The sequence below is a fragment of the Motacilla alba genome, chromosome Z (genome assembly GCF_015832195.1).
Source record: "Motacilla alba alba isolate MOTALB_02 chromosome Z, Motacilla_alba_V1.0_pri, whole genome shotgun sequence".
NCBI classification, from domain to species: domain Eukaryota; kingdom Metazoa; phylum Chordata; class Aves; order Passeriformes; family Motacillidae; genus Motacilla; species Motacilla alba.
In genome coordinates, this window is record NC_052046.1 from 968,662 (window position 1) to 992,284 (window position 23,623).

The 23,623-nt window shown below is 48.6% G+C and overlaps 1 protein-coding gene across 1 annotated transcript; it reads left to right on the top strand.

The window, feature by feature from the left end:
- Nucleotides 1–1,680: 1,680 nt before the first annotated feature.
- On the top strand, nt 1,681–22,077 carry CFAP53 (cilia and flagella associated protein 53). The gene is made up of 8 exons (XM_038125638.1): nt 1,681–2,035; nt 4,329–4,558; nt 6,717–6,893; nt 12,487–12,790; nt 15,601–15,819; nt 16,833–17,049; nt 17,495–17,597; nt 19,056–22,077. Exons 1-8 carry the CDS (start codon nt 1,937–1,939, stop codon nt 19,276–19,278), a joined length of 1,572 nt encoding a protein of 523 aa, XP_037981566.1. The 5' UTR covers nt 1,681–1,936; the 3' UTR covers nt 19,279–22,077.
- The last annotated feature ends 1,546 nt before the right edge of the window (nt 22,078–23,623 follow it).

Sequence of the window (23,623 nt, forward strand, 5' to 3'; positions counted from 1 at the left end):
GTTAAAGCCCATCCTGTTCCACCTCTGCCATGAGCAGGGACACCTTCCACTGTCCCAGGCTGCTCCAAGCCCTGTCCAGCCTGGCCTGGGACACTGCCAGGGATGCAGGGACAGCCCCAGCTGCTCTGGGCACCCTGGGCCAGGGCCTGCCCACCCTCCCAGCCAGCAATTCCTGCCCAATATCCCATCTGGGCCTGCCCTCTGGCCCTGGGAAGCCATTGCCTGGCTGCTGGCCCTGCATGCCTTGTCCCCAGTGCCTGGGCAGCTCTCCTGGAGCCCCTGCAGGCCCTGGCAGGGGCTCGCAGGTGTCCCTGGAGCCTTCTCTGGTGCAGCTGAACAGCCCCAGCTGTGCCAGGCTGGCTCCATAAGATAAGAGTCATTAACTTAAATCCTTTCCATTCCTGTGCCAGCCTGTCCCCACTGATGTCCCAGCACTGGCACCCGGGGCTGCACTGTGTGGTCCCTGATGCCATGTCCGGCAGGGACGGGACCCCTTGTGCCTCCCTTCCAGCTCAGGATGTGTTATGATTCCATGATTAAAGAATACCCCTTGTTCAGAAGCTTTTAGGTATTCCGCATTTTGCCACACGGGCGGGGAGGCACAGGCAGGGGCTGCCCACAGAGGGCAGTCGCAGTGGAGGAGCCCAGGAGGCGCCGGGCTGTGGCTCGGGGTGCCGCGGTGTGGTGGGTTGGGAATTACAGCGGCAGCGCTGGATCATCTGGAGCGTCTCTTCCAAGCCCTGACCATCCCTTGACCTCGGGACACCCCTCAGCTCCCCCGCCATGCCAGGACACCCCTCAGTGCTCCCGCCATACTGAGCATCCCTCAGTGCCCCCGGCCTGCCAGGACACCCCTCAGTGCCTCCACCATGCCAGACACCCCTCAGCTCCCCCGCCATGCCAGGACACCCCTCAGCTCTCCTGGCCATGCTGGACACCCCTCAGTGCCCCCGGCCTGCCAGGACACCCCTCAGTGCTCCCACCATGCCAGACACCCCTCAGTGCCCCCGGCCTGCCAGGACACCCCTCAGCTCTCCCAGCCATGCTGGACACTCCTCAGTGCCCCCGGCCTGCCAGGACACCCCTCAGTGCCCCCAGCCTGCCAGGACACCCCTCAGCTCCCCTGCCATGGCAGGACACCCCTCAGCTCCTGCACCATGCCAGACACCTCTCAGCTCTCCCGGCCATGCTGGACACTCCTCAGTGCCCCCAGCCTGCCAGCACACCCCTCAGTGCTCCCCTGCCTTGCTGGACACCTTTCAGTGCCCCTGCCATGCCAGGGCATCCCTCAGGTCCCCCGCCATGCCGGACACCCCTCAGTGCCCCCGCCATGCTGGACATCCGTCAGCTCCCCCGCCACGCCAGTGTCAAAAATAGGTTAGAAACTGTTGTAAAATAGTTGATAATAGTTAAGCATGTACTGGTAATTTAGTTGTATTGTGAAAGCGGTTAAAAACGTAGTTATAAGAAATACGGTACTCAACGTACCGTACTACACCTAAGTAAAGTTCATCACCCGCCCCCCCGCAAGCTGAACGAGCCAGCCTGGACAGAACTGTAATGGGCCAATCAAGCGCCTTAAACCTTCACGCAAATGAAAGGATCCAAACAGGAACCAATCCAGAGGGACAAAAAACAGGATAAAAAGGGGCATCTGACCCACTGAATTTGTGCCGCCCCAGCTGGAACATCGGCGACATCGCTGTTCAAGAAGACCCAAGCGCCGGCGCTGCAGCGTCCTCGATGGGAACGCTCCTGCTCGACCCTCGGGACCCCATGCTTTAGGCCTTTTTATTACAATAAGTGCTGAAATCTCTTTAGTAGCGGGAGTGTGGTCCCGTTTTTAGCACCAGGACACCCCTCAGCGCCCCCGCCGCCATGATGCCACTTCCGTCCCGCGCGCGTCCCCTCAGCAACGGCGGCGCCTCCATCCGCCATGGCGGCGCGGCCCCCGCCCCGTCCCCAGCCCCCTCACTGCTCTCACACCCGGAGATGCCGGGAGTTCACCGGCTGCGGGCCGCACGAAGTGGCGCTGGTGAGGGGCCACGCCGGGGCTGCTCTGCTCCGGGGAGCTCCGGGGACGTGGGGGCCGAGCCCCTGAGCGGGACCGGCTGAGGCGGGACCCTCTGGGAGCAGCCGGGAGGGGTCCCGGGGAGCTCGGTGCTGTGCGAGAGATCCTGAGGAGTTCGGTGCTGTGTGAGGAGTCCTGAGGAGCCCAGTGCTGTGTGAGGGGTCCCAGGGCGCCTGGTGCTGTGTTAGTAGTCCCGTAGAGCCCGGTGCTGTGTGAGGAGTCCTGAGGAGCCCAGTGCTGTGTGAGGGGTCCCAGGGCGCCTGGTGCTGTGTTAGTAGTCCCGTAGAGCCCGGTGCTGTGTGAGGAGTCCTGAAGAGCTCGGTGCTGTGTGAGGAGTCCTGTAGAGCCTGGTGCTGTGTGAGGAATCCCGGGGATCCTGGTGCTGTGTGAGGTGTCCCGGGGAGCCCGGTGCTGTGTGAGGAGTCCTGAGGAGCCCAGTGCTGTATGAGGGGTCCTGAGGAGCCCGGTGCTGTGTTTGGGGGTCCCAGGGCGCCTGGTGCTGTGTTAGTAGTCCCGTAGAGCCCGGTGCTGTGTGAGGAGTCCCGGGGAGCCCGGTGCTGTGTGAGGAGTCCCGTAGAGCCTGGTGCTGTGTGAAGAGTCCTGGGGAGCCCAGTGCTGTGTTTGGGGGTCCTGAGGAGCCCAGTGCTGTGTGAGGAGTCCTGGGGAGCGCGGTGCTGTGTTTGGTGGTCCTGGGGAGCCCGGTGCTGTGTGAGGGGTCCTGGGGAGCGCGGTGCTGTGTTTGGTGGTCCTGGGGAGCCCGGTGCTGTGTGAGGGGTCCTGGGGAGCCCAGTGCTGTGTTTGGGGGTCCCAGGACGCCTGGTGCTGTGTTAGTAGTCCCGTAGAGCCCGGTGCTGTGTGAGGAGTCCCGGGGAGCCCGGTGCTGTGTGAGGAACCCCGGGGAGCCCAGTGCTGTGTGAGGAGTTCTGAGGAGCCCGGTGCTCTGTTGGGGGTCCTGAGGAGCCCAGTGCTGTGTTTGGGGGTCCCAGGGCGTCTGGTGCTGTGTTAGTAGTCCCGTAGAACCCAGTGCTGTGTGAGGGGTCCTGGGGAGCCCGGTGCTGTGTTTGGGGGTCCCAGGGCGTCTGGTGCTGTGTTAGTAGTCCCGTAGAACCCGGTGCTGTGTGAGGGGTCCTGGGGAGCCCGGTGCTGTGTTTGGGGGTCCTGAGGAGCCCAGTGCTGTGTGAGGAGTCCTGGGGAGCGCGGTGCTGTGTTTGGTGGTCCTGGGGAGGCCGGTGCTGTGTGAGGGGTCCTGGGGAGCCCGGTGCTGTGTTTGGGGGTCCTGAGGAGCCCGGTGCTGTGTGAGGGGTCCTGGGGAGGCCGGTGCTGTGTGAGGAGTCCTGAGGAGCCCGGTGCTGTGTGAGGGGTCCTGGGGAGCCCAGTGCTGTGTTTGGGGGTCCCAGGGCGTCTGGTGCTGTGTTAGTAGTCCCGTAGAGCCCGGTGCTGTGTGAGGAGTCCTGAAGAGCCTGGTGCTGTGTGAGGAGTCCTGGGGAGCCCAGTGCTGTGTGAGGAGTCCTGGGGAGCCCGGTGCTGTGTGAGGAGTCCTGGGGAGCGCGGTGCTGTGTTTGGGGGTCCTGAGGAGCCCGGTGCTATGGGGGCATAGACTGGGTATGTCTAATTTAGGAGGAATTTCTTCACAGGAAAGCCTTGAAAGGGGCTGCCCAGGGGCGTGTTGGAGTCCCCATCCCTGGAGATGTCCAAGGAAGGATGGGATGTGGCACTCAGTGCCCTGGGCTGGGTGACAAGGTGGAGACTTGATGATCTTGGAGCTCTTTTCCAGCCTCAGTGATTCTGTGATTTCCCCATAATTACCGTGGACTCATCATTTGGTGTTAGGTACTTGCACAGTCATGAATTCAACTGAAAAACACGCAAACTAATAGTTTGTATTTTCAGCCATGGATGGTTTTGGTTGGAAGGGACCTTAAAGCTCATCCAGTTTCACCCCCTGCCATGGGCAGGGACACCTTCCACTGTCCCAGGTTGCTCCAAGCTCCATCCAGCCTGGCCTTGGGCACTTCCAGGGATCCAGGGGCAGCCACAGCTTCTCTGGGAAACCTGTGTGGTGCCTCACCACCCTCACAAAGAATTTCTTCCTACATTTAGCCTAATCTTTCCCTTTTTCACTTTGTACCCGTTTCCTTTGTCCCATCACTACAGTTCCTGATGAAGAGTCCCTCTCTGGATTCTCTGTAGGGCCCTTCACATCCTTGGAAGGGTGCTACAAGGTCTCCACGCTTTCTCCATTTCCCTTCTCTCGCAGCTAGCCAAGCCCACCAAAAGAGACCTCTTCGAAGAGACGATTTTGGCTGAGAGGGCGCTGGAGGAGGAGCAGCGTGAGCAGGAGCGTGACCTGCGGGTGCTCCGCCACTACCGCAACGTCTGCGACTGGCACAAGGGCGGCGAGGACAAATGGATGCAGCGCGCTGCCGAGAGGAAGGTCCGGGCAACGCTGCAGCAGTACCTGCAGGAGATCGAAGTGAGGAGAGAGAGGTAGCAAACAAGCAGCCAGGGCAGCGCCCCTGCTGTTTTCAGTGTGTGCTCCGGTGGCATGTGTCAAACACAGTAACTGTGTAGCCGAGGTGGCATTTGGAGCCTCCTGTCTGCCACAAGCGCAGAAGTAGTAGCACTTTCATTGCTTGATTTTTAAAGAGAGTGAAGAGTACCTTGATACAGTCATGAAATGATGGAATGGTTTGGGCTGGAAGGGACCTTAAAGCTCATCTTGTTCCAAGCCCCCTGGCAGGGACACCTCCCGCCAGACCAGGTTGCTCCAAGCCTTGTCCAACCTGGCCTGGAACATTTCCAGAGGTGGGGCACAGAATCATAGAATTCCAGGGTGGTTTGGGCTGGATGGGCTCATCTAGTTCCACCCACCCTGCCGTGGACATCCACAGCTTCTCTGGGTAGCAAAGTGTCAGAAATTCTCTCAGTCCAGTGTCACTGAGGGTTTTGTTGCAAACTCATCAAGCTGATGTTTAGCTCCTACAAATAACACTTTGCAGCACAGTCAGCTGAGAAAATTAAAATTTTCCAGAAGTCTTTCAAAAATATTAAAGGTGAAGCACTTTGCTGCCATGTAAAGAACAGAATTATGCTGTTACTGTTTCATGTCAAGTGACTTTGTAGCTGTGAAGGTCATCAGTTTGGTGTCCTGGTCCAGTGTGCCTTCAGGGGAATTGCAAATGGGTTCCACAGAACCACTGGGATTAGGAGGAACCTCCTGAGATGATCTATTCCAACCCTGGAGTCACCTAGAGCAGGAGTGAGTGTTCATTTGGGTTTTGCTTGTCTCCACACATGGATACTGAATCACCCCTGCGGGCAGCATGTCCAATATCTGACCACACTCCCAGTCAAAAGAAAACAAATTGTTTTCTTCTGTTCATTTGGAACTTCACATGGTTTAATTTGTGGCCCCTTGTCCTGACACTGAGCACAGCTGAGGAGGAGGTGTCTGTCTTTCCTGCATTCCCTCCCTTTAGGAGTTTATGGACATTGGTGAGATCCCTCTGTGCCTTCTCTTCTCCCGGCTGGACAGTCCCAGCTCTCTCAGGAGAGAAGGAACTTTAGGAGAGATCCTCCCATTGGGAGAGATGCTCCAGTCTCTCAGTGTCCCTCTGCTAGGGCCGTGTCCTTGCGGTGCTGCAGAGCCCGGAGCTGGAGCCAGCCCCCCTCAGTGGGGTCTCAGCAGTGCCGGGAGGAAGGATGCCCTCCCTCCCTGGACCGGCTCGCAGTGCTGCTCCTCCCGCAGCACAAGGTGCCGGTGGCTCTCTTTGCCACAAGGGTGCATCACCGGCCTGTGCTCAGCTCGTCTGGCCTGTGCTCAGCTTGTCTGCCGGGACCCCCAGGTCCCTTTCTGCTGAGACCCGGTGGCATTTGTGCTGAAATCGGTGATTTCTGGGTTCTGTACCCCCAGGTTTCTCACTGCTGGGATTAACAGAGAAGTAAATTATGATGTGTTTAAAAACGGCCTATTTGACATAATTTTCTCATCAAAGATATTTCAGGGTGAAGTGTTTTGTGGAGTGATGCTAAAATAGCAAGAGGTCGTTTGAGGGAAGATACAATTATAGATGCATAGAGGAGGGAGGGCATCAGGAAAAAGTTCTTCTCCTGGAGAGCTGTGGGGCACTGACCAGGCTCCCTGAGGCTGCCAGAGCTCCAGGAGCCTTTGGCCAGCGCTGCCAGGGATGCCCAGGGTGAGATTCTTGGGATGTCTGTAGGACAGGAGCTGGGCTGGGTGATTCTGGGGGGGTCCCTTCCAGCTCAGGGTATTCTGTGGGTCTATGCTGAAGGATAACCATGGTATAAAATCTAATTGGTATCAGCTGGTGACAAATGTAGTCTGAGAAACAAAACAATTTGAAGAATGGGGAACTGAAGTCATAAAGCAGCTTTGAAAGTGGGTTTGTAAGGTCAGGAGTTTAAACTGTGCCTGGACAGAATCACTTATGTTGTGCTGAAGGATTCCCTTGATGGACACAACACAAATGATCCCCAAGTTAAAATTGGATGTTCATTTCCCTGGCATTTGCAAGAGGTGTTGAAAGAAGCCCAGTACCCACTTTGTCTTAATAACAAATAAACTATAACTTCGTCCTTTGACAGAAGGATTGATTTAGCCTTTATTCAAATGCTTTCATTACAGGCTCCGTGACTTTCTGGAGGCAGAGGAGAGCAGGCACCTTGCTGAGCTGAATGCACTCGATGAGGAAAAGGCCCAGCAGAAAGAAGTACAGATGAAGGAACAAGCAAAATTACTGAGGGAGAAGAGGGAGCAAGAAAGACTACAAGTGGTGGCTGAAAAACGAGAGCAACAGTTCAGGTATTGCCATAAAAATATCTTACAAAAGAGAATTTGCCCAAAGTAAATATATAGGGACAATTTAAAAAGAAGGTGACGATAATAAACCGAGGAAGGAAAGATGAAAGGGATTGGAACAGTAAGAGATAAAAAATCAAAGCAGTTAATTCTTGCAAGTGTACTGTGTCCTCCTTGTCCCACATGAGCATCCCTGCATTTCCACCTGCCAAGTCAACCCTTTTTTGTAATTCCTGTTCCAGCTTTATACTGTTGGAGTGAACAGGCTGCAGGGAAGGTTAATTTGGCCTAAATCAAGCTTACTAAGACAATATGTCATTAAAGAGTCCTGAAATGTTAAGATTGTCCAAAAAGGCAGTGTTTTTTATTTATTGCATACTTTTCAAGAGTAGCAGCTGCAGCTAAGGGTTTAATGCAGCCTGAAGTTCTGTGCCAAGTCTTCCTGAATGAAAGCAGTAGCTTGCAGGTACTTACTAGGACCTGAGGCCTTGGCATGAAATCTGCCTTGTCCCATTCTTGTAAATCTGGTTTTCCAAGGGAGGGATGAAAGAAAAAATAATGTTATTTAATTGTGATTATTTGAAGTGTCTTTCCCAGTCTCCCACGGTCCTGTGAAATCTACAACACCTGCTTCTTAGTGTGCACTGGGGATAAAAGTCAACATTGGCTCTTACTTGTGCATAAACACTGATTAACTAATTCCACAGATAAATATTTGTTAAAATGTGGGGTTTATTGACTTAGACAGGTGTTAGAAGTACATACACTGCCTAACTTCACATGGTGGTTTGAAAATGTGGCCCTTGCCTTTTGCAGCTTCTGTTTGTTCTCTATCTATCACACAAAGTGTTTAAAACTCACTTTTAAAATGGTTTGGAGGGGGTGCTGCTGGAGTGCATTTTATTTTGTACTTGTAGCTTGTTTTACACACCAGGGAGATGTTACCTAAAGGTAGGTGTCTAAGTGTTGGTATCTTTATATTCACTGGGAATCTGCATTCCTGTTCTATTCAAAACTTCACCAAATCAGGACAGTTACAGGAAACTAAAGCCAGTCCCAAACAGGCTTATCCTGCCCTGTCAGCTGAACTGCACCCCGGCCTCTCCTGACTTTAATTAGGTTCTCATTGATCAGAGTGGGAATTTAGCACATATGCAGATTCCTGTTCAGATGTCTAATTTTAGATATTTTAATTGCAAAATGAATCACACCACTGAACTGCATCATCTGGTGACACATACTTGAACTTTAATGCTGTAGTTGCCTGCCCTGATGTCTCAGGTCCTTTGTCTTCCTAGTGTAGCCCTGTTGATCTATGGGTCAGTCTCATGTGGATATATCATCCTATTACTGTCCTTTTACCTTCCCAATCAGCTCTGGGATCTAAGCCATTTTCACACCACACAGCATCCTGTTAGAAAGTGTTGCTGAACCTTTTCTGTTGGTGTTCTGCTGGCTGCATGTTTTCAGAGGACTGAGAGGCAGTGAAGCCATCTCTCCTCACAGCTGTTGTGGGTGGCAGTCTTGGAGTATCTGCATACATTTGTCTTGTTTAAGTAGCCCCAGGTCTGCTTTTCTCTGGCTGTTAGATGTTACTCTTCCTCCTGAACCATCCTGGTCCAGGCAGAGATATGGGAGCAGGATTTGCTGCTCAGGAGACCAACACTTACTGAGAATCCACAAGCAGGAGTCTGTAATTGTGTCACCACCTGTCCTCTGGAGCAATGACCTCCAATCCTCTGACTGCACCCCCTGGATGTAAAAACTTTTAACATTCACCCCAATATGTTTATGTATCAACTATATAAATATAAAATAATATACTGTACTGGAATATTTGGTACATTATAAAACATATGCACAAACAGAAATTAAAAAGGATGAGGTAAAGATGAAATAAATGCTATTTTTACTTTTTAATTCTATTTGTCAATGGTACAAAACATTCTCTTCCTGCACACCTGCCTCCCTTTGGAGATGATTACTCCAGGGCACACCCAGGAGCCCTGGCAAGTCAATCCAGCAGCAGGTGGATATGGACATAATTTTCTGTTTCACTTTGCCTGTGGATTTTCAACTCTTTTGAATATCTTTCTGAAACCTGATACAGACTTGTTTGTATTTCCTTTAACTTCAAGCAAGGTGCTCCACTCTTTTGCAGGCATGGATTCTCAAACCTTGAGGTATAGGAGCTCCTACGCAGTTAGACATTATTCCAGAGCACAAAAAAGCAACATTTTTTATTTTTTATGGCTGGTTGCCATGGCCTGAGGGCACAGGTGTAACAGCTTCTCAGTAGTGATATTAACCAGGAGGAGTCGTTTGTCACAAGGTGACAGAGGGGACAAGGCTTGGACCAGGGGAGTCCTGCTGGAATTCATTTTCAGAGAGGGCTACACCTTGTCTGAGAAGAGACTCAGCCAGTGATAGCCTGAGGGCATGTTCATCATTGGTAACTTAAAAGAAAACTGCAACGTCTTAAAATTTGCATAAAACACAGATCACATCCTCTTTCTTGTGGTAACATCAGAAGCATCCATATGGGGAATGACTTTATCCCAGCAATATCATTGTGCTGCAGCCATAAAATGAAGAAATAACTGGGGAGGTTCTGTCTTTGGGAAGTAGCCACATCCAGGCACAGTTTTAATGTTAAGAAGCTTAGGATAGCAAAGTGAGGAAGAAAACCTGCCATCTGGGGGAGCAGATGTTTATGGGTTGGTGTAAAAGCTGCTTTGAGGGAATTATTTTGATGAAATCAAGCAATTACAGGGTTATTTTATATTAAAATTCTAACAATGCTGAACATAATTAACTTCTACTCCCCTGTGGGAATTCAATAAATATCAGATTAGTTTATAATCACAGAAAAGAATAACTAGTTCTTTATTCCTTCAATGCCGAGAGAACTTTGGACCCATTGTGTTAAGGTAATACAGTGATTGCTAATTGTAAGATGTAGAATCCTAATAATAGCAAGATTTAGAATCTTACTAATAGCATGTTTCCCTCACAACATTTGAGAAATATGTTTTTCATGAACACTAATTAGTGCTGTGGTCTTTCATCACCACTAACCTCCACCCAGGAGATGAAAGATAGATGCCAGTGGTGAAACGTAAGAAAACCATCAATGACATAGTACGTTTGATGACCTGCTGGGAGCAGGGGTGCTCCTTGGAATGTGCCATGCCTCATGGCAGGCACATCCCTGTGCTGCTCTCTGCTTTTATTGCTGGGTTAAACACTGGTCAGGAGGTTCCTGTCTCGTCTAAGAGGTAAAACAACCATCCCTTTTCACCAGCCTGCAGTGGCACTGGACTGCAGCATCTCATCATGGAATGGTTTGGGTTGGAAGAGGCCTTCAAAGTCATCTTTATCATGGGCAGGGACACCTTCGACTGTCCCAGGCTGCTCCAAGCCCTGTCCAGCCTGGCCTGGGACACTGCCAGGGATGCAGGGACAGCCCCAGCTGCTCTGGGCACCCTGTGCCAGGGCCTGCCCACCCTCCCAGCCAGCAATTCCTGCCCAATATCCCATCTGGGCCTGCCCTCTGGCCCTGGGAAGCCATTGCCTGGCTGCTGGCCCTGCATGCCTTGTCCCCAGTGCCTGGGCAGCTCTCCTGGAGCCCCTGCAGGCCCTGGCAGGGGCTCGCAGGTGTCCCTGGAGCCTTCTCTGGTGCAGCTGAACAGCCCCAGCTGTGCCAGGCTGGCTGCAGAGCAGAGGGGCTCAGCCCTGGCAGCATCTCCGTGGCCTCCTCTGGGCTGGCTCCAGCAGCTCCCTGTCCTTGTGCTGTTGGAGCAGGGCTGGGGCAGCTCTGCAGGTGGGCTCTCACCTGAGCCCAGGGCCAGAGGGGCACAATCCCCCCTGCCCTGCTGCCCACGCTGGGGCTCAGCCCAGGGCAGGGGGTTCAGGCTGGGGCAGGTTCAACAAATAGCAAGCAGAATGGAAATGTTTTCACAGCAGTGCTGTCCCTTTCACTGTTTGTGTCAGTGCCCTTCACCTTTCAGCACAGGCTCCATGGCACTGGGTGCTTTAGCCAGCAGGAGATGTCCTTGTCCCCAGGGAAATGTGAGGCAGCAACTCTTGAATGCCAGCAGGGAGAAAATGTGGTGAGACCTCTGCTCTGAAAATTAAATAACTGCCCTGATATGGAGATTGGTAATAGCGTTGAGGTAGTTGCCTGATGAATATTTAATATTTTCGTTACACAGGATAGTCAGCTAAGGCTTGTGTGGTGTCATACTATTTGACATTGTGCAGTAACTACTGCTGCCATGAAGTTGTTCATGATTCAGGCTGTGATATCTTCTGTGAATTGCTAAACACCTTTGCAATAATCTGCATAGATAGTTTCATTCAGCATGAAATTGTGAGGTATCTTTTCACTTCACAGCATTCACATGTGTCTGCCACACATCCTCAGATTTACACATCCTTCACACTTGCAGGTCTTCACCTTTGACTTCATGAAAATCTATATCCTGTTTATAGAACAGAATTAAAGTGCTTGCAGATTGTTCAAATTAAATAATGCTTGATGACATGTGTTGATCGTGTTGATCTCAATAGTGCTTTGTTTGCAAAAGTAAAAGCAGAATCTGCAATTAGAGCAGTGTTCTTCAGCTGAAGATAAATTACCTCTTTATATGCAACTCAGTTGCAGAGAGTAAACGAAAATTGAAAGCTGCATTACTTGTTTGACTTTCTACCTTCTCCAGGCTTTTATTGCAACTTGTCTGAATTATCCCACAGAACTTCACTTTAAAAATTAATACATTTCTAGTGGGTCCTGCTCAACCGTGTAACCCACATTTCCACTGTCGCAGTATTTTCTGAATATGAATGAGCTTTCAGGTGACTTACCAACCTATTCTAAGTCTTCATTTGAATAGAGACCAACCTGCATGTTTGAATAAGTGTAGCAAGAATGTGTTTTATATGTTAATAAGAGGTATATATGCACAAAACCCCCCCATGTTCCAGCTACCTGTAGAGTACACATTGTGTATACAATGTGTGGATGTATTGTGTGTTCATTTATACTCACAGAATATTCCCAGTTGGAAGGGACCCCCCAGGATCACCCAGCCCAGCTCCTGCCCTGCACAGACCCCCAACAATCCCACCCTGGGCATCCCTGGCAGCGCTGGCCAAAGGCTCCTGGAGCTCTGGCAGCCTCGGGGCCGTGCCCATTCCCTGGGGAGCCTGGGCAGTGCCAGCACCCTCTGGGGAAGAACCTTTCCCTGATATCCCACCCAAACCTCCCTGGCACAGCTCCAGCTGTTTCCTGGGTCCTGTCCTGGCCACAGGGAGCAGAGATCACTGCTGCCTCTTCCCCTTGTGAGGAAGCTGATTCAGTCTTTTTTTACAAATTCAAATCCTTCAGCTCATTAATGTCAAAACCTCCATCAAATCAGGCTCTCTGTGGTTCCTTAGGTTCCACAGGGAATCCGTGTCAGACCAGGTGTATAATTGGTGTCCTGGGTTGCTGTGTTTTGAGCAGTGATGAGCTGAGAGCCTTCACTCACCACACACCTCCAGACCTGCTTATTGTTTTGAGACTTTTAAAAAAAACTTTTACGTTGCCTTCCAGGAACCGATGTCACGAGTATCGCGAACACTGTAAAAAACTGAGTGAGAAGGAGCTGAGTGACTGCCAGCTGGCCCAGCAGACTCTGAAGGAGATACTGAAAAAGGAAGAGAAGATGCAGGAGCGGAAGCTGGAGGAGATTTGTGAGAAGGAACTGTTGGCTAAGGACCAGGAAGCGGAGCTGAAGGCGCAGGAGGAGGCCGCGCGGATCCGGGAGATGGTGGATGTGCGCGAGGCCCAGGTGGCCGTGCACGCCGCTCGCAGAGAGGAGAAGAAGCAGGAGATCAGACAGGATGCTGAGAGGCTGGTAATTTCCACAGTGTTCTGCACTCAGCCTTGGGCAGAAGGCCCTTCTAATGATAGGCTTACTAGACATTTAGACTAATCCATACCTTATTTGTATCTTCACTGATTCCATTAGTATCTGAGCCTGTGCTGTTAAGCTAAGCCTCTTTTCCAGAGCTGTGGCAAAGGCATTCCCGTTTACAGAGGGAAATACATCTTTTGAAACTCAGCATTGTAAAGGGTTTTGGCACTCAGTCTTTCAAGGCGTTGTGGGAAATGGAAACGTTTTAAAGCTTTTGCCAAATACCTTTGTTGTTTTTTGATTTCCAGTTTCCTGCAGGATAGCAGGGGAGTCTTGTTTCCCAGCTGAAATATCTATTTTATATATATATATATATATATATATAAAAATATATATATATATAAGCAAATTAGCAAGCAGCACTTAATCTCTCTTGCCTGCTAGACCTGGCTGCTGTTGAGCTCACTTCACAGGAGGCATTTGGCTGCCTTGGCCCAGCTGCTCTGCTACTACCTTCTTTTTTCATCATCCTTTTCCATCTCTCCTGCTGTAGTTTTCCTGGCTTTAGTGTGGCTTGCTAGTTCAGTATTCTGTGTTGACTTTGAATTATGGGAGGCTATTTAGCTCAGACTCAATCTTAATTTTGCAGCTATTTACATGTAGAGGCTGAATGATCACTCAGGATACTCTGTTAGACACTGGAAGCCGGTGCTGGCATCATAAATACTTCCCCATTTTATAAAAATGAGACAATAATGAATCTAAAGCTCTGAAAATGCTGGCTGTGAAAATATTCCAAGCTAGACTAATGTTTTGCTTATTTAAAAACATGTAGAACAGAATTATTTTCTTGTAACAACTTCTAAGGCACTGCCAAACCTCCCAGGCAAAGAATGCTGCTCCCTAACTGGCCTTTTCAGAACAGCACTGTTAGAATAGAAGACTCTGCATCTTCCCCTGGAGACAGCAGCCTGGGGCTCTGTCAAGGAGATACATTTCTGGCGAAGTGGTTGAGCCTCTGGAAAAAAAAGCTTTCTTTGAAGGAGAGTTTCTGTATGGAAAATGCAATGTAATCCATTCTCAGCAGAAGGGGGATGTGGCAGATGGTCTCATTACAAGTTTTTCATTGCAGGCTGCTAGCCCCTAATGACCAGGAGTTTCATCTGAGTGAATGGGCAGCTAAGTGTGCATGAAGGTTTCTCCTGGTTGTTGCAATGAAAATAGAATATTTAGGGAAGGAGAACTTGCACCTTTGGCGTGGTAGACCAGGATATTTCAGAAGTGCACCAGGATATCTCGGAAGTGGATGACAAAGCTGAGACAGCATTTTTGCTTTAGCTACATTAGCTACATTAGCTGCCTTCCTCCTTTGTCTCATTTGTCCCTTAAAGAACTGTGATTTCTTGGAAAGTGATTGACTTCATGTTATCCTGACTGTGGTGTCAAGTTTCTGCCATAGCACTTTGGTCCTGGCTTGCAGCAGGGTGGTTGGTAACCACTTCTTTGTACATTTGTGACGTTGTGCTCCCCCAGTGAACTGACTTTCATGGATCCCATCCCTGGCTGCTGTCACACAGCTTCACTGATGTCAGAATTCATCCAAAGACACGTGCCAGCTTGCACAGCAGACTGCTAACTATTTCTGCTTTCTTTCCACCTTTGCTGTTCAAAGCTTTTTTGATTTCTAATGCTGTTCCTCAAATTATATATATACTGAGTTTCAAAGCTGTTTCGCCAGCTTCTGAGAGTGAATTTGACAGTTCAGGCAGATACAAAGTCAGCTTTGGCTCTGAAATACTGCAAGAACCTGTGGGTGCTTTATGTCCAGCATAAAAAGGGATGTTCGTTGGGGAGTGCAGCTTCTGCTTCCCTATGGAAAGATTAGACATGCTGTTCATGGCAAACCTGCTAAGGCATTTTTAAAGACTCATTCACATTACAAAAGAGACATTTAATTTAAAAACAGGTTAACAAAAAACTGTGTGCCTTAGAGACAGCTGAAGCATGATTTCTGAGATAATGCTAAGGTGATAATGATGGTCACACGCAGTGTTATGATTGTGTTTCAGTGCAGTTGTGCTTATACACTTATTCAATTGCAAGATGTCCAGAAATTATACTTATGAATTACTTAATGATGATACTTTTGAAATTTTTTGTGGCTAAATAATCTTGAATATACAAATACCTATTTGATCACAAATACACATTTCCGATTTGTCATTGTTTCTTTTTTAAGAACTCAGTTTCACTGCACATTTTTCCAGTATAAAGTGGAATATAAAGTTATTTCCAAAACGAAGTGGGATGATTTGAAATCATGGAAATTCAGTAACTGCCTATCAGAACACAAAGATACAATCACTGACCTGTAGCAGCCTTATGACTGGTAGAGATGCAGAGCTCTGAACACCCAGCACAGGCAGAGGACAAATACCGTCTACAGAAATAGCAGGAGCACCTGGCCCTGTTGTCAGTGCTTATGGCTGTGTGTGAACACTTGGATGTAGATCAAAAGTGCTGCAATGATACTGATTTCCCTAAAGAGATTATCTGCCTGAAACATTTGGAAAACACCAGGCACAATACCGTTTTTGTACTGAAGTGCATGTGATAATTACAGATAAAAATCCTGAATTCTAGTGAATGATGTGCTAAAATGTTCAGGCTTTACCAGGTCTAGTGGATGACACCAATTCTGTGTTGCTAGCGAGGCTTTTCTCTTCAATGTTGCAATAAACTCACTCTAGACACCACTTAGTTTGAAGTTATGTGGGGATTTTACAAGCTGGCTACTTTTATCCATGTAGGAAAAAGAGCTGCACCAGTTAAGGAAAGAAAATGAAGACCTTGAGAGGAAGAAGCGACACCAGCAGAAGGAATGCAGGGAGATTTGGCTCAAAGCAGTGCAGGACAGGCAGAAGGGCCTTGATGCAGAAAAACAAACTCAGCTTGCTGAAGAGAAGGTGATCTTGGAAAATGATTTTCAGGACCTCGACAAGGAACATGAGAAGATAAGAAATAAAAAAGTAAGGTGTTTCATTGTGAGCTTGTGGGGCAATACCTCCTGTAGACCAGTTCTGTGGCCCTGTGAACTGCACAGGGTATCAGAGAACAGACACAAGCCCTTCTCCCTGAGCGAGGTAATTCTTTTGTTGAACAGCCTGCTGCCTCTCCTCCTGCCAGCACCCTGCAGCTCTGCAGAGAAGCCCATTAGCTGTTAAAATCACAGCATTTTAAAGCCTGCTTTGCAATCAGTAAGGCTACCAAGCTGGATAAATGAAGTGGGGGCTCTCAGGAAATCCTGGGATTTTGTCCCTCCATGCTGATTTCATTGTGTATAAATCATCCTTACACTGCATGGACATAATAGAGGCTGGAAAACTATTTTTTATTTCATGGACCTGATGTAGTAAGTATTTGTAACTGCAGAAGAAAGGAAATATTTAACTTATTATAATTAATGAATAGTAAAAAAACCTAAATTATTTAAAACCAATTTATAGATAGATGCAAACTCTTATGTTTTATTTCTTGGAGATGCCATGAATCAATGGATGTGTCTGTAATTTCCTGAAGTTAAAACAAGTAGATTGTCCATCTTCAGCATGCAAATGACTCTCAGGGTATTTAGGACTTAGGAGAGAGGTGGTTAGAAGCTCCTGTAGGTTAGGAAAGTTGTATCAACTCAATGTTAGACCTTGCTGCAGAATTACAGGAGGTGATATATATGATATTATATTACATTGTTATATTTAATTCAGGTGATATGATAATGCAGGTAGCCTGGTCAGCTGTGGAAGGTCTGTAAATTGGGTGGGTTGCAGGCAGCTGAGCTGCTGTGGGTATAGGGATCACTTTGCATTTGTCCTGTAGTTTGGCCAGGTGGAGGATCCTGAGCAGTTCTTTCCTGTGGCAGGTTTTGGAATGCTCTCTGGGCTCCCAGCTCCCACACTGGCTGTGAACCACCGCTTTTCTTCAGGGTTTGAAAAGCTTTTCTGAACTAATTTACTCAGATCTGCAAACGTCTGTGTGTTCGCAGCAAACGCTGTTGAAGGAGCAACTTACCTACCTGGATCATCTGGCTGAGCAGCTGAGGAGGGAGAAGGAGCAAGAAAGAGAGGATGAGAAGGTCTTCAAGGAAGAGAGGGATCAGATTTGGGCCAAGAGGGTTGAGAAACTGAAACAAGAGAGGGAGGCTCGGTTTCAGCTGCTGAGAGAAGTCGTGAAGGCAAGGCAATCGCAGATGGAGGAGAAGTGTGAGTGGTTGAGCACACGTCTGTGCAGAGGCAGTACAACACCCTGCTGCTGGGAACAGCATCTGCCCCAGCTCACACTGTGTGACAGAGTGCACAGCAATGTGACCCTCCCCAAACCTGTTCCCAAAATGCACTCCTACAGGCATTCCTTACACTAATTCCCGTTCCCAACACCAGAGCAAAGCCTAGTAAAGTAAGGATTGCATGGGCAAATGGTCATTGTCATTAATTATATTATTGTGAAGCCCCGAATGTGAAATCTTTCCAGTTCTGAGTGGATGAAAAATAAATAAGCTGAGAATACACTTGCTGTTGTTTGTGCACTTCAGAAACAACAAAACTCAAACCTACTATTTAGGCTACTTAGCCCAAATGCAGTCTCACTGTCCCTTCAAGCTCAGCAGAGCTGTTACCTTCTAAAAGGATTTCTGGTTTTGTTTTCCAGTGCAGAAAAAAGAAGAGAGGAAAATAGAGATTGCTGAAGAGAAGAAGGCAATGGCTGAAGCAATCAGAAAATTTGAATATGAGGAAGAAGAAGAACGTATAAGGTATTTTTCTTCTATGTCATCAGGTCATTCCTTTGCAGACCAATCTTTTAAACTTGTGAGAAAGCAGTTTATTTTTTTCTGATAACTCTAGAACACAGGGTGGACTTCTTTCTATTTAGAGAAGCTTTCCCACCACCTTATCAGTTCCAAACTGCCCAAGAGCAGACTTGTGATACTGCAGCTGGTATTAAGTCATTAATTCTGACCTCAGAAGATAGTGGTACATATCCTTGTGTTGGTTTTTTTGATCATCATGTGACTTACATCAGTCGTATTTCCTAAACACATCCCCTCATACTCTGAGCTGTTGTTGCGAGTGGCTGGGGAGGAGGGTTAATGAAAGATTTGCTTGTTCCTGCCCCAGGAGAGCAAGTGTGTCCGGGCTTATTGCTAAACTCCACCCACAGACATCCCTTGAATGACCCTGTGTCAGCCACCAGAACTCCAGGCTGCAGCACGTAACCCGGGCTGCACGGTAGTGCCTCTGGATGAGCAGATCCTTACACGCAGTAGCTGGAATGTTCCTCTGGGTGTCATGCAAAGCCTTGGGCAAAGGGCCTTATCTCGCTTACTCCCCTTTTGTACTCCAGCCCTGTCTCCACTCTTGTCCGTGGGACACAAGTGGCTCCTCCCCGAGCCGGTATCTGTTGTGTTCTCTGAGGGCTTTATTGGGAACGATCTCCTGGCTGTGGCAGAAGTGTCACCCTTGTGAAGGAAACACGCTGGGCTCCAGCTGGGATATGCTCCACTTAGCAGAGCTGGCACTCGGCAGTGTCAGGAAGGGTTTGTGGCTCAGCTCTGTTGAGTTAGTGCACAAGTCCTGACTCCTCTGTTGGCATTCAAGTGTCTGTGTGACTCCTGCTCCGGAAGGGCCTGAGCACGTAAGACATCCTCTGCTTCTCCAGAGGGGACTGAAAGCAGTACACGAGTCCTGACGTGCCGTGGAAGATTGATTTCTTCTGACAGCCACTTCCAGCAACATCAGTGCAGCAGGGAGTTGTTCTTCTCAGCAGGAGGGTGAGGATGGGTGTCAGCAGCAGCATGAGCCCCAGCCAGGGAGGGGCTGAGACCCAGCACCCCCATCCTCTATCCTCTCACCACGGCTGTGAGGAGCAGGGAGGGCATGCTGATTGCAGGGAGTTGTTCTTTCCTTCTTTCTGGTCAAGCACCAGTTTTACAGTCTGCTTCACAGGACACAGCAGAGTGCAGTTAACTCTCTGAAGAACATCAGGTTAGCACACAGCGTTTGGTTAATAGTGGCAGTTATTCTTAACTGCTAAAAGGAGCTTTGAATGGTTCTTTAGTCTAAACTCAAATGCTAACAGATTACATAATAATAATAATAATAATAATAATAATAATAATAATAATAATAATAATAATAATAATAATAATAATAATAAAGTTTATTCTTTTTACCCACTCTGCTTAAATGACCTGTTCATTTGGCATTTCCAGAAAGGCACGGAAGGCCAAAGAGTACAGAGACCAGCTCGCATCTCAAATTGCCTATCAACAGTTGCTCCAAAAAGCTGAGGAAGAGAAGAGGAAGAAAGAAGAGGAATCAAATATGGAAGCAGAGAGAGAGTACCAAGAAAAGATACAGCTCATTCTGTCAATGCCCAACAAGTCTGAAGTAAAGCCCCCCACTGTAAAAAAAGCACTAATGCCTGACTCTTAAGGGCTTCACTTACTTTGGTATTTTAGCTCCCTCAGTTGCCTTTAAAAACATTTTCTTAGGATGCTTATTCCTGACTTGAGTTGGAAGAACTCTCTCCACTGTGATACTCAAAACATTTAATTGGAAATTACAAGAAACATAGTATTTTAGTTTGTTTTTTCCCCATGTATTTTTTTTTTTTTACAAATCTGATCCAATCCAAAGTGCTTGACATTTTAATTCAAGAATACTGTCTGCCCTCTACAATATAACAGTGTATTATTGTGATATGAACAATGCACAGGTATTCTTTTTAATCTGCACAAAGAAAAATTGTAGGAAACTTTTAGTAAACCTTTATTAAAATGCCTTTCAAACTGAAAGCATTTGCAAAATTATTTTCTTTGTATTTAGAAACTCTGAATGTATTTTACTGTGGGGTGAACATTAAAAAGCTGATATTCTTTTGCACAGACTGTGGTAGCTGTTGAATGATGTGTGGAATACTGGAGTCCCAAGTCTGTGAGTCCTCTGCTTGGGCAGAATGAAGTCTGCAGGGCTGAAGTTAGAGGTGTCTTATAAAAAGCTTTATTCTCTATAATTTTCATGTCACCTCTGCCTCTCTGGGCTTCCTTGGATCACCACACTGAACACATGGGATGGGGGGCTGGAGCACACCACAATTTAAGGCAGCAGCACAGAAGCTGGCTGGATGTGCCCGGGAAGGTTCTGGAAGGTTGTGGCAGTGGGGAGCAGGGACACGTCGCTGGCCTCTCTGTCCCCACAGCAGCTTGGCCCTGGTGCAGGAAGAGCAGGGTAGGGGTGACCCAGCTGCTCCCCACGGTGCTGCCCTTGGCAAGCTCCTTGCTATGTATTTCTTTAGTTTTTCCTCTGTCCTGTTCAGAGGAGGGAGGTGGAGAACCCATGTAAAACCTCTCATCCTTTCTTGCTCACAGACTTCGTGGCATTTGGAAATGTTTCATGTTCTTTCATTTTTCTATACGAGTCTTTGCTGCTGCTTATCTGCAGCTGTTTCTCTCTCCTTCAGCCTTTCAGCTTCTGCCACCTTTCCTTCAGCTCCTGCTTTTTCACCCTTTTTTCCAAAACTTCCATCTTTCACTCACCCCTTGCTCTGCCACTTTTGTCCTCCCACCCTCCTTTTCAGCATGTGGCTCCCTGTTGGCAAATCAAGTTGTGTGTTTGTTCTGTGAGAACATGAATGGATGCACAGAGGAGCTGATAAATCGCTGGGATCAGAGCTCAGGAGCCCCAGATCCCAGACATCTTGGAACAAACTGGGAATAAACACCCTGCAAAGTTGTGCCCTCTTGGTTTAAAGCAGACACCAAGTTGACAAATGCCTTTTTGTCCCCTGTGGAGAAAAAGGCCAGGTGGAGATGTGTTAATCTGAAACAGTACGGTGGTTTTTCAGCAACCCAGCTGATTCTGGGTGTAAGTGGTGGAAGAACCTGGCCCTGCTGAGGGCAAAAGGAGTGTGGTGGGATTTTATCCTTACTTACAGACAGAACTCCCTGGGTCACCAGGTGGGAGAGAGACAAGTCCACTGGAACTGTTTGCATCCCAGCAAGGAGCCAGACAGACCTGAGCAGTCTCAAAGCTTGTTCCTTAGATACCTTAGATCCAAACAGGGCTTGTCCTGCAGGCACTGAGGAAGGAAGCTTCCAGAAAGGTGAAGCTTCAGGCTCGGAGAGGTAGGCTGGTAGCCAGGATGTCGAGCCCTTTTCAGCAGCTGTCTCCAAAGCTGCACAGAGGACGTCAGAGCTGCTTTGCAGGTGGGGAAGGCCATCCCAGATAAAGGAAACAGTTGCATCAATGCAGAGAGCTGAGGTAGTCATAGGTCTGTGCTCCCACCACGGAGTCAAATTGGCAGGATGATTAAGAGATTAATTTCCTGGTCTGCCGCAGACTCCTGGAGTAGCCCGTGCAAGCAATGTAGATTTTCCTTTACTATTGTGACCTCCCTTTGAAAAATGAAGATAATAGCACATCCAGAATTCCAGGATTAATTAAAGCGTGTTATTAAAGGCTGTGACATTTGTTGGGTACACCCGATATGGGAGATAAAAAAAAAATACCACATTGGCGAGCTTTGTGAATTCAAGTCATCCAGAACCATAATAAATCTCCCTTTTTAATAAAATAATAACTCAGAAGAGGTGGTCAGAGCTATCAAACATTTATAGAGTGTCTGAGCTCCTGCTCCTGGAGGCAAATTTCCTCTGCAACGAGCATGAGGTCTGTACAAGATTAAAAGATCAGACTGGAAGAAGTTTGCCTTCAGCAGGAGTGAATTCCCATGGGATAACGGGAAACTAAATTCTTCTGAGACAAAACTGTTGGTGGGTGAGCTGGGGCTGAGCCCTCTGCTGCCGAGTGCTTTACAGGATTCAGGCTGGTCCAGAAGAGCTGGTGAGGCTGGCTGGGTCAGAGCCTCCTTGAGAGGCACCTTCTTGCTGCCCCCAACAGATGAGCCGTGCAGTAAGAATGATTTTCTCTCTCAAGACTGAAGGGTTTCCTTAATCCTGCAGATTTCCATCTTCTTCCAGCTCCTTGGATCTCCTCGCAGTAACCTGGGTAAATAGGGCACCAAGCAGAACGTGCTGCAAAGCTTGGTGGTGCCTCTGCCTGCCTCAGGCCAGCGCTCACCTCTGACTTACAGGTCACCAGGCAGTAACGAGCCAAACACAGCTGGAATTGTGGCTGGCAGGTGCCAAACACAGCTGGAATTGTGGCTTGCAGAGCTGGAATTGTGGCTTGCAGGCGCCGGGAAGCTCCAGAGCGTTAGCTGCTGCTCCTGAAATCCTGTGGCATTTCCTGCCCCAGTGAGCAATCCTGCAGGCAAACCAGCCATTAAACCCCGAGTGCAGGGACACCACTGGTGAGGGAAGCAGCCTGGCCCAGGCTTGAGCTTGCCCTGCACCAGGGCTCTGAGCCACGCAGAGAAAGAACCACTGACTTTTAGAAACCTGGCAGTCACAGCCTCTTCACTTAGACACGTACCAGAGCTCTGCAAAACATTCTTCCCAGAGTTTTTAATTAAATTTGTCACACTGACAGAGGAAGAGCAGAGGTGTGGAGCGTGTGGGTGACTTGCCTGTGGCAGAGCTGGGAATGCCAGTGCCTGATCACATCATCCCAGAGTCACTCCAGGGTTTGAATCCTCAGCATCTCCCAAGGCTTTAGGACTTTTCTATATGCACCCATCTGCTTACAAGGGCTTTTATACCGACCCCAGGGCTTTCCACGGGATGTTTTTGGCCACACGCAAGATGATGAGCTCTGGAGTGGTTCCCCATGCCCTGTGGCATGGTGCTGGCTTGGTCCCTGCTCCCTGGGGCTGGGCTGCAGGGCTCTGGACAGAATCAGTTCTATTTGCAGGAATGTTAATTATTCATTGCTTTATCACCTGGAATAATTTATCATTACTTCAATGCAGGCAGGAACCCTTGCTGCAGAAACAGGCAGTGCAACCACACCCAGGGTACTGTGACTCTGCCAGGCCCCAGATTGTGCCCAGATGTGGCACGTGGTGACTTCTGTGTGGCTCAGGAGGAGTGAAACCCAGATTTGAGGTCTTTGGGACATCTTTGCCTGCAAAAGTTCAGGACCTGGGGGTGTACTTAGGAACAGCCAGCTCTGTTCTGATGACATTCAGAGCTGTCAGAACTGAGGCTCCTCACTGTCCATCCATCCATCCATCTGTTCCTGGGGTCTCCATATGTCACTGCAATACAGGGACAAGGCCAGGACCTTAAAATGAACCCCAACCCATCCTGTACTTGTAAAGAATCCACTGGCTGTGCTTAAAGGGGAAAACCCCCCGGTATTTAGTTAATTTTTACCTCGAGGTGCCTTCCATGTGAATGCAAGAGGGGGGACCATAAAGTGCTGTCTAAGAGCCCGTGCCTGTTAAATTTGATCAACACAAGTTTTGATTCCCAAATGGAAAGAAGCTTCTGTCTCCTGGAGGAGACAATTTCCAGCAACTCAGCAGTTAGGACGTACTTCAGGGATTCTGTATGTATTTTGGGGTTTTCAGTTTCTGAGTTTAATTAAAGTTTTAGATTAATGGAGAATCGCATGTGACACCAGCTGGTATTCCACGGGAATGGCTGTGCTCTGCCTCGGGGCCATCACTGCTACCCCAGCTTCACTGAAAGCTTTGCTTCTAATTCCACCAGTGCTCCGCGTTTTGTTTCTGCAGCTGATTTAATGAAATGAGAGGAGCAAGTTTTGTTTGCCTGACTAAGCTCTCTTGGAGGCTTTGCGGGGATTATGCTGTCAAATTTTCCCAGGGCAATTTCTAGACATGGTGCAGTTTTTTTTTTTTCCTCCCCTTCCTTCC